Source organism: Meleagris gallopavo, chromosome 2 (genome assembly GCF_000146605.3).
Source record: "Meleagris gallopavo isolate NT-WF06-2002-E0010 breed Aviagen turkey brand Nicholas breeding stock chromosome 2, Turkey_5.1, whole genome shotgun sequence".
NCBI classification, from domain to species: Eukaryota; Metazoa; Chordata; class Aves; order Galliformes; family Phasianidae; genus Meleagris; species Meleagris gallopavo.
This window is the reverse complement of record NC_015012.2, coordinates 20,921,887-20,933,111: the sequence shown is the minus strand read 5'-3', so window position 1 is coordinate 20,933,111 and position 11,225 is coordinate 20,921,887. Positions and strand designations below refer to the sequence as shown.

At 38.9% G+C, this 11,225-nt stretch overlaps 1 protein-coding gene across 1 annotated transcript; it reads left to right on the top strand.

Annotated features, from left to right (window-relative positions):
• The first annotated feature begins 515 nt into the window (after positions 1-515).
• NENF (neudesin neurotrophic factor) lies at positions 516-4,138 on the top strand. Its single transcript, XM_019613482.1, has 5 exons — positions 516-569; positions 850-879; positions 1,112-1,172; positions 2,030-2,133; positions 2,556-4,138. The coding sequence occupies exons 1-5, from the start codon at positions 516-518 to the stop codon at positions 2,730-2,732; spliced, it is 426 nt and encodes a 141-aa protein (XP_019469027.1). The 3' UTR covers positions 2,733-4,138.
• The last annotated feature ends 7,087 nt before the right edge of the window (positions 4,139-11,225 follow it).

Genomic DNA, 11,225 nt, shown 5'->3' with positions numbered 1-11,225 from the left:
CGCCCCGCTGCACGGCCTGGGGCTGCCGAAGCTCCGCGCTGAGCCGGGCGGACGTGCATCGCTTCGTGCTCTGCTACCTAACGAGGTCACTGAACTTCAGGTTACAGAAACTTTCTCAAAATGATTCGTTAAGCAACTTTTTTTCTCCCCTCCGAGATAATAAAATAACGAAGTGATTGTAACTTCAGAGTTTTTAGCTTTCTCTGAGACAGACAGAAAAGTCGGCAAAACTTCAAGATGAGAAATTGCTGCATCAGTTGCAGTACAGAGAGAAGCCTTCTCTTTTGACAGACAAGCTGGCCAGCTTTCCCGGGGCCTTCTCAACATCCTCCCAAGGAACTCGGCAGCTTGCATGCCTCATGCAGGCAGACAGCAGCAGATCCCATTTGTGTGTTAATCCCTTACTCTCTTAAGCAAATAAAGAATGCTGTTTGCCTGCGCCTCTTTATCTGGGGCAACGTCCATCTGCACTCCCAAGAGCAAGATGTAGAGACAATGTGAAGCACAAGCAAGAAATGTCAAGGGAGAGAACAGGTTTGTTTGTGTACACGCAAACAGATTTCTGCAAAGTAAACAGTCTTCATCACTGTCAGCTCCAAAAAAGGCACTGCATTACGGAACACAGCCATACGCTTCATGCACGCTAAAGCATTCAGGAGAAGGGCCAGGAGATGCAACGTTGCTGTCAGTCTTCAGATGGCACCAAGATTTTTTTCCAGGGAGCTGCTTGTGATGTAGGAGTGCACAGCCTTTCTTTACCTCCTTTGTAGTTCCTGACACCATTTTCATTGTTGTTTCTTCTCTTTCTGCTGCATGTGGCCAGTAGCTGACACAGGGATGCACGAGTAGGTGGCATCTGAGAGCATTCAGAATGGCCAGGTATGAAAATACCATGCACTGCATTGCCCACATACAGACATGCCATTTGTACCAGGTTGTTGACTACGGGCTACGTATTTACTGTGCACTGGATTGTAAGCTCCTTGAGAACAGACAAATAAGCATTTTATCCTCTCCTAAGCATGCTGAGTACTTACAGATTTCATAGGTAAAAGTAATTATATTTTGCCTACTGTTAAGAACTGAGGACATACCAACTTCTTTCTTTCAGGAAGGACAGCCCATTTACCTAGCAGTGAAGGGGGTAGTGTTTGATGTCACCTCTGGGAAAGGCAAGTTGGGTTTTCCTCTTTCTTATGCTTTGTTTTTGTGCTATTGTTCAGTCATTTGTTTTCAAATGTCCCCACACTATTAAAAACCCACAGTTCAATTGCAACAAAAAGAATATATGTTTTCTGTTTTTTAAAAACTCAGTTTTCCTCTGCTGGTACCTCCCACACTAAGATTGTTTCTAGGATGTACTCTGGTTTGCAGTTACTGCACACCCACAGATAACCCAGCATAGTGCAGGTGGCTCAGGCTGATAGCAGAAATGCTGGAGACGTCTGCCTGGCTCCCCATGCCTTTGCTGTCTTACTACTCTGGGCACGTGAACTGGCCAGATCAAGGCTAACTTGAATGTGCCTGTATCACATTGCAAAGGGTTTTTTTTTCTTTCAGAGGAAAGCAGAAAAGGAAACAGGAAGTTATAAGACGTTTGAAAGCACCAAAGCTTCCTGGCCATTCAACTTAATGCCATAACAGACCTTCATGGCTTGCTGCTGTGCTTGTCCTAAGCTTATTCATATGCCTTGTTTGGGCATACATGTCCGATGAACTTCAAATCCTAAGTGAGACAAGGCTTGCAAATTCTGGAGTCTACAAACAGTCAATGAGAACGTAAAGCACTGCTCCCTAAAATTTTGAGACTGCAGCATTGGAATGCAATGGCTGTGTTAAACTCCGTCCTCTGCTTTCTGAGGACTGAGATGATAAAAAATTTTGGAAAGATGGATCTTAGACTTGAGGTGACAGTTTCAACTCACTAACAAGTGAAATAGGCTGGTGAAAATTACAGGCTGAAACAATCCCTTACACTGTCAGATCATTACTTAGTGGGGTTTTATGTTTGTTTTGTTATTGTTGACAGAATTTTATGGAAAAGGAGCCCCATACAATGCTTTGGTTGGGAAAGATTCAACAAGAGGAGTTGCAAAGATGTCTCTGGATCCAGCAGATCTTACTCATGACATAGTAAGAAACTGACAATTAATTTCATTTCATCTTGCAACATTTTATTCTTTTGCCTTGTGTGCTGCTAGTCAATGTACGTGAAAAGCTCAGAAAGATGATGAATGATAACATTCAATTAGCTTGTATAAGAATAGAACAGTTCAGTTGGAAGGAACAGTGGGCTGTTGCTCATTGTACATCTGATTTGCTTCAAAAATAAAAAAAAAAAAAGAAAGGTGACTAACAGTTTGTTTGACCTGAATATGTTAAAGTTTTGTAAGGCTGAATGCGAAGAAAGAAATTACAGGTTAGTCCATCAATTTAGTTAATCATGCTCTCCAAAATAAACCCAAAAGCTGACCTTCAGACTCACAGTAATCAAAAGAAGAGAAAAAATAATTTTAATACCTACATTTTTATTTCTTTAACCCTATTTCAATTAGACAGGACTCACAGAAGAGGAACTAAAGTCACTGGATGATATCTTCAATAATGTTTACAAAGCCAAATATCCAATTGTTGGCTATACTTCTCGAAGAATTCTGAATGAGGATGGCAGCCCCAATCTAGACTTTAAGCCTGAAGATCAGCCACACTTCAACATTAGAGATGAATTTTGATAAAGCATTGTTGTACCTGGAAAATGCCTGGGGAGAAGCATGATGTATTTCCTGAAAGGCATAACACTATGTTCTGTATATGTATACACATCTATATTTTCTAAGCAGAAGACTGATCGATGATAGCTGATATCTGTAATGAATAACTGAAAATATGAAAGAAAACAGATCTGTATTAGTGGCAATACACACAGGATCTTTGCTCTGAATGGGGGGAATTTTATGATGTTTTTGAAAGTTGTTTCTGCTTGTACTTCTTTGTTTGCAAGTACATTATGTAAAATTACATTTCGTAGCAGAGAAAAGAAAGCCTTTAAGGGTTGAAACATGAATGGTTTTTTTGTGAATCCCAAGTTGTTTTTCATTCTTTGGAAAAGCAATGCATTATCTGGATGAGCTAACATTAATTCTCTGCTTCATGTGAGTATTGGCCCCATGTGTATAAGGAGGTGTAATAGATGCTTGTACTTTAAAGGCATTATATGTTTAGTATATGATAGGTTTGAGAACACTGGATATAAAAACATTCACTCTCAAAACACAGCTACAGTAGAGTATTTGTGTAAAGCCTACAGGAAAAATATGTGTTTTCTTTTCATGAGAACTATACTCATGATACTTGTGATACTTTTTTTTCTGAAAAAAATATATCATCTATATTGGACTGTTACGATTTCCTTTTAGCTTCCTCCACTCTTTCTCTCAAACAACAAGAAAATCATCACCTACTGTTTACCACATACTCTTACAGCCCAAGTTTGTTACAGTATTTTAGAATCCTTCACATTGACAATTTCAAGTCTCATTTTTAATTTCTGTTAGTTTTTCTTTGTTTTTACTCTGGCTTCATCATCGTTGTTGCTGCAGTGAGATACGCATTCATGTGTTGTTTGTCCTTTTTATCTACTATAAACCTCCAGATCCTCAAGGACAAAAACACAGTAAAGCAAGAGGACACTTTATAAATTGCTGCTGACCACTGACTTCTAGTAACTGAAGAGGAATGTGAATTGTCACATGTGGATATTTTTGATCACTGCAATAGGTTGACTTGTCATGGAAAAACTAAGCATCTGCTCCCACTTCCTCAAAGATGTTTCCTTCTACTTCTTTAACATTTTGGCTGTTTTTTTGAAGGAAATGTATTTAGATGATTCTCCACTTTAGGATTTGGATGTTGTGCTGTGAGAAGGGGTCTGCTGCCTGTCAGTTATAGAAAGCGTTTCTACTTTTTTTATATTTATTCTTATTTTCACAGTGCTACTACTGATTTTACTTTTGTTTTGTATGTTTTCATTACACCAGTTATTAAGCCCTGAGGGTTCCACAGAGCCCATTCTATTTGTTGGTGCTCTGGGGTGAAAAAAGTAGGTTTGCATTTATGAAATAAATACCACTTCAGATGATTGGTTCTGTTTTATGTCATTATTATAACTGCTAACTGTTTGATTATACACCACCAGCAGTAGCTGGGAGTTGGCTCCTTGCTGTAATACCTACCATTTTTATGGGAGTACGTGTCAACTCACTGATAATGGCTGCTGTTCTTCTGCCAGCAGTTCTTCCTTTTCCCTTCCAGTTTACTTATGGGCTAGGCTACAGTAATTGGGCTGCTGTGATTACTATCACATTATTGCTTAATCTCGGATCAGTTTATCCACCAGTATTTCCTAGATCTTGTAGCTAGATTGTAACCTATGGCTTAATGCTATCATTTTCTCCCTGCTTTTTCCTGTTAATGCTGATCTCAACGCAGGTAATTCATCAGCTCCCACTCATAATCAAATTCAGATGCATTCTGGTGAAGAAACATCCTGCTGCAACAGGAAATGGTTGACACAAACTCCACTTTTAGTGTGAGATCCTTGTGGATCCAACCTATCCTTACGTCTGCAAACTGAGCGAGATACTCCTGTCCTTCTCTACTGTTACTAATGTGAATGATATCACAAATGAAATGAGTGTATTTTGGAATGCAAAACGTTTCCTTTTTGTTTTCTTTTTGTTTTGGGAACTAAAGTACTCGCTTACACTTCCCAGGCTCTTTGAAGTTCCCATTCAACAGAACAGTATTATGCAATAAGCCATTATACGAACATAGATCCTCAACTACTCTTATTTAATGTATTCAGAGTACCACAATATTTCTTTCAGTGTTAATTTGATGACGCTTTGATTTTTAAGATTGTTATTTGCCAACAGCCTGAAATTTGTTTTGCTTACAAGCAAACTGGTATTGTGTTGTTCAGTCAATTGCATTTCCCTGACCTCTGCATTATTCCTGTAAGACAACTGCCCCCACTATCTATAAGCTGCAGACAAAACAAGCACACAGTGTACCCCACAGCTCCCTTGGAGGGTGATTAATTTCTTTCATTGCAAATGCCAATATTTTTGCTGTGCTGTTTCTAACCTGCATCTTGCTGATTTCACATGGGTGTTTTAGTGATCTGAGGTTTTAATGGATAGCTGCACTGAAATACCTTATATTAGTACTTAACAGTAGTCTACTTTTCAGAACATTAATAATTATGAAATGATCTGGGCTTACAGGGCTTGTCACCTACTGCCATTCAGTGGGATTCAGCTGCACATCCGTAAGATGTGCTAAGTCGTGGTGATTCATATTTGCATATTTTCAGATGAATATTGGATATCCTCAGGAATACCTTAAAATCCCTAGAACTGATGTAAATGGTAACAGTTACACAGTTTGCAGTTCATCATCCACGTATACTATTGCTTGAAGTTTTTGTGTCCATTCAGGAAATAATATAGAGCCACACAGCTCAGATGACAGATCAATGCAACATGAGGAATACTGAGATAGAGTAAAATGCATGTAAGCCCATAACCTGAAAGCTACTTACACTGTCTAAGGAACTGATAGTTTCAAAGATTTTGCCTGTGAATGACTTCATTAAAACAAAGAAAGACCCTGAACTTTTAGATTTGTAAGAAGTATTTAACTCAGAGCCCCATCTGTGAATGTTGATAGTTGCAGACATAATATAGGATGTATCTGACTACTCTGAGAAAAAAATCAGTGCTATATCAAAATGTGATTTTTCTTCACTCAGAAGTCTCAAAGCGTATGACAGGTGAACATTATTGCTAGAAGTACTTTAACAGCATAGGCATTATTTTGATTACGGTGTCTTGACAAAAACAAACAAAAACCACAAAAACAGTCAAAAACCTTACACAAAAAACCTAACCCCAACAATAGAAGAGTTAAGAAGACATCTTAGGATGGTACTGGGGCAATCAACACTGGAAAGGTAGATTTGCAAAGCAGTACATGCAGATCTGGTAACAGACAGGGCTTCCCATTTTTATTTCAGTCAAATGTGGTCAGTGACAACAGTGTAAGCTTATAGCCTGTCTGTTGATATTTACACAGCATCCTTTGCTTTTCCTTCCTTTTCAGTCAGAGGTGCAAGTCCTAATTTACTTGTTTACAAAACATACGCTCAGATCTTATTGGCTTGGGTTAGCTATTGACAAGAAATCCACAATAATTAACTTTCTATTAAAAATAGAGCTTTGCACCTGGTTTAACTGCAGAGCCACAGGATGTACTCCTGAATAAACAATTCCTATTACTGTTTCCCATAGGTTATTTGTAGCTGCTGCAATCAGAAATTCTGCCCTGTAATGAATATTTCAGATTACTGTTCTCTGTCCTGAGCTTGACACCAGCCTTAATCTTTCTGACATGAGACATGATCCTTCTGAGAAGTTGAAAGTTTAGAAAAATCTGGGTAAAAGCCATGTTAGAGATAAGCCATCCAAGAAAATCAGAATATGAGATTGTTACATTTCTTGGCATGTCTCCTTGGGCTTTAAGAGATTACAACACCACCAATAGTAGACTGATGATAAATAGTCACATGTACTGAATCTAAACAGTCCTAACACATAGGAATGTTTGAAGGTAGAGCTGAACTTAAAGCCTTGCAGCCCTAATTTTCCAGACAGGAGAGTCTTTGAATAAAAAAGGCCTACAGGTAGCATTTGCTTCAGTCTGTAAAGGAAAGGGCGTCTTCTTTTCTAGTACTCAGGCAAGACAGAATTAGATGATGATTAAAGTGAAAATGTCCCTATGTGTTGTTCTACACTCTTTTGCAGAAATAGTAAATTCAGTAATGCTGGATATGCAGAGTGTTGTTGCCAAGCCACCAACCCACTATGCCTGAAGGATAACTTTATAGATTAAACTCATAACTGGTCAAAAGGAGCTGTGGCAGATCAAGAGGAACCTAGGAGACTGCAGCTACCTACCCTTTACTTAAAATTGAAAGGTTCTTTTGGTAATGATCACAGATGAATGCTGAGTAATTTCATCTCATTCTACATTTAGCCCTTTGTTAATTTTTATGTTTGAGCTAAGCTCTTAGAGGCAGTCTCGTTGAAAAATCTAAATATTGTTACACAAAATGTAAAGTGTTTATTTTGAACAGCAGCATTGTGCAGCTGTGCATCTCCTAGATGTGATTTAAAAGTGAATGCTTTGCAGGGATGTTTTAGGAGTATGTGCTGAGTCTCTGTGATTCTATACACTGAATATCACAAATGTCTTTAAGTTGCTGCTGCCAAGGATAAATACTTCCTTCCCAGTTTTCTGAATGGCCTCCTTTGAGACTAGTATGTCTTGGAGCTGGAAGAAAACAGGCTGTTGAAAGGTTAACATGTGAAGCAGCAGTACATCAGTGGGATAGAACAATCCACAGCAGAGAAGGAAGGTGAGTGAAATTCTACTTATGGAAAGCAGCAGGAGGTTATAAATAACTCACAGGAGAGCACAGTTTCAGAAGTGGTGAAATCTGCTGATGCACTCAGAGAAACGGTTGAACTTCAGAATGGAAAAGTGTGACATCCCCCTCGGATGCAGTTCTGGGAAATTCAGCAGTTTGTGGCTGCTGGCTCCTTGCTTGACACTCTCAGTCTCATTTCCAAAAATATTGAGGCATATGGCTTTGATACCTTGCAGGTGCCTGGATTCACAGCAAATCACACAGGTGCTATTCAGCCCATAACTTAGCAATTCTTTCATATTCAGAAGACACCCACTTTAATCAAAGAAAGAAGGCTGCAGCTTTTCTGACCAGGGACACAGAGATCAAAGTGCAGTGCTCCACTACAGCTCTGCAAGTTGCAGGTTTCCTGTCTGTTAAATGAGCTCATGCTTCCCTCGAATTCCCTTTGCCGTATTGGAGCTTTCAGCCATTTGAAGAAGGTAACGTCGGTTGGATACAATGGCTCATGTTCATCCATGTCTGTCGTCACTTGGAATTTGCCTGTGCCCATCGGACATTTGCTGGAGTACTGGTAGGAAGAACGATGACCCCAACAGTACTTCTGGCTCAGCTGGTAAAGATACTGTATAGAAGGTATTTCACAACATTGCCAAGATGCATAATTACACATTCGGAATGTGCAAAATCAAGCTGCAGCTGGAAGCTAGAGGTAAACTTTTCATCCACTAGGCTTAGCTAGTTTATTTTAAAATAAATGAGCTATTTCAAGTAAGTAAGAAATGGGCTCCCAACCCTCAAACCAGAGTCTGTAGATTTTGCAGACAAAGATAAACTAACATGAACTTCTATAAGCATCTTAAGGAGCTTTTCAGCTTGGAAAAAAGGGAGTAAATTCTTCAGCAGGTTTTTATCTGAATAATTATATTAGCTGTATCTGCTAAACAAATTAATATACATTTATGAGAATACTTAATACATAGGGAAATAGCTGCAAATGATTATTCCAGAATATTGTAGCATGCAACACTGCATGCTGTGTCAGAGAGCTTGGGTGTAAGTTTCTCATGATTCTGTGAAAACCAAAGGCAGTCTAGATGAGTCCTTTAAACAAATCTGGCTTATGTTACCCTTAAAAGAGTAGCTCCCATTCCATTGCAGTGTTTGATTTAACAGCAGCAGAAATAAGACAGGGGTTGCCCTGATGCCAACTGAAAAAACATCTCGCCAAATGCTTTTTTTCACAGCTAGGAACCTGCTGGCCTCTTCTATTTCTGACTGCACACACCATTCATATTCACAGAACAACACTGTAAGAACTGCATCGATTATTTACATAAATACTTCTACAATTCTGTATTAAAAACACATTCTGTGTTTAATGCATTTGAACTGAAAGAAGAGATGGGCAGCACCATGTGAGTGGCAAAGTCTCCATGACCCACTGCGAAGCACTGTGTTTGGAAAGCCAAATCAGTTCTGCAGAATGTTTATATAAAAGCATTACATTTCATAACTTCCTCTAACTGGACCGTCCTTTCAGTTATATCTTTTTCCATCAACACGTTTATACTGACTCATTGCACCTAAAAATAGTTTAGATTTACTTTATCTTTTTAAACTCAGAAAAGCAGCACAAAATGGATCATGCCTACATGCAGTTATCTGGGAAAACCTACTTTGCTATTTCAGCTCATTCGTTTTGGTGTCTGAAAATCACTGAACCACATATTGAGTTGATATAAATTTACATAACCATAGCCATTATCAGTCAAGAACTTCACCCCAACTTACAGCATAGTAGAAAACTACTCTTTAAGCTATAGACAATGTTTCACTTATGGAAGCATTTTATCCTCTTAGAGACTGAACATAACTGCGGAATTACCTCAGACCTATGCTAATATTACTTCAATTCAATCCAAACTTTCTGATTGTTATTTATTCCTGTGCTGGAGCAATTCTATGTTGCAGGAGTTGGTTTTACCCCTCTGGAGCTGAGGAAGCACACTTTTTGAACAAGCTCTGTCCTGTCAGGGAATAGTCACAACCGTAATTCACAGTGCTATGTCCTGCAATGTGATGGTTTCAGAGAGAAAGAAAACAAAGGAGGAAATAGGGAAACTGCAGAGGAAGGAGTAGGGATGCAGCTGCACAAGAGAGCTGATACAAATGTCAACACTAAGGGTTACTCCTCTCTACAGATTTTTAGCAAGTGCTAAGCTCAGAGATGTTTTGAAACAGCTAATAAGAGAGAGAACAGCACATTTACCTGTCATTTATCTACATGTACTTCAGAAAGCAGACTTCTGCTTCCAGCTATAAATCATGAATGCATCTAACTTTCAAACAATGCATTACAAGTTGGCCTTCAGGTTTATAAAAATCATCCTGATATGCTCAGAGCTGTTTCCTTTTGAGACAGCCTACAGAGAGCCAGTCTCTGCGCTGTCTGCGCTGGTTGTGTCCGTACATCACATGTGTGCAAAGCATCTCTCTGCAGCTTTCAGTTCTTAGCATTTAATATTCATGACAACCATCACTTCCCTGCCAGCTGCACAGCCTTAGGATCCTGCCTCCAGACGATGCCAGAAGTTAATTCCTAACCACACAACCCTTGGAATACTGTGTTTTCCACAGCAGAGGCTCTGTCAGCTTCAAATTCTTATGTTTAAACTAACAGGATGAAGTGAAAGACAGAAGGAAAACTGCTAGAGAAAAGATAAAGCAAGAACAAGGGAGATTTCAGTACTCTCAGTTAGTGAACAATGTGGTTAAGCAATTAAATTAATCTGATCGGTTAATTATTCATTCCAGCATGTATGCCAAAGCTTTGGTAAAAATTCACATGCATCCATTGATAATAAAATGTGATGGGCAAAAGGGGAGGAGGAAAATCCTTGTTTTTAAGCTCTGTGGAACAAACTGTGTCACCCTAAAATTACACATAGCTCTCTGCCTATTTGTCAAAATAATAAACAGATATTGGGAGCACTAAATATTTTCAGTGTCATTGAGAAGAAATATATTCATGCTAAAAGCAAAATCTGTAGTTACATTATGATTTTAATGTGTGTATTTTTCATCAAGAATGTCAGAATAATCAAGAATGAACACTCCAGATGATTCCATCGCACAGCACTGAGAATTCCAAGGGATGATGAGCTTCAGCTTCCCCGTCACACAGTACAAAATATACAGTAGGTCCAACCCTGCCATCGTGGAACAAACTGAAATGCTGACAGAGAATCAGGAAAAGGAAAGATCAGTAGGAGAAAAAGCGTGAATGTAGAGAATACCTCAAATTAAGCAATGAAGAAGTAGTAGAAATTTGGATGCCAACAGTCTCAGTGGAATAAGAGATCAGAGCCAGCCTTATTATCTAGTTGGGTCCTGCCTCATTATTTCAGCCTAGCGTAGTGAGGAACGGCAGCACCCACATTTTAAAGAGAAATCTTGGAGATTTATTTATATTTTATATTGTACCCAATATTTTGCATTTTATTTCTCCACCTAAATTTCTGTGATGGCTTTTGTTTAATCAAAGGTGGGAAAGTGGAAAGGCTTATGTACTGCCTGGAAGAGAAAGAAATGATTTTCTGTAGTGCCTTGCAATGAAGCATCAGGGATAGATTTGCCAAAAAAAAGCCAGCAGATGAGGGGATTACAAACTCACTCTTCAGTCCAGACCATAACATCTCATCATGTTTTCTAAGGAGTTATACATTTTCCAGGG

Coding starts and splice junctions, on each gene's coding strand:
- NENF (XM_019613482.1), top strand. CDS start 516: ATGTCAAGGGAGAGAACAGGTTTGTTTGTGTACACGCAAACAGATTTC. Junction 570..849: donor CGCAAACAGATTTCTGCAAA/GTAAACAGTCTT, acceptor ATGCACGAGTAG/GTGGCATCTGAGAGCATTCA. Junction 1,173..2,029: donor TGATGTCACCTCTGGGAAAG/GCAAGTTGGGTT, acceptor TATTGTTGACAG/AATTTTATGGAAAAGGAGCC.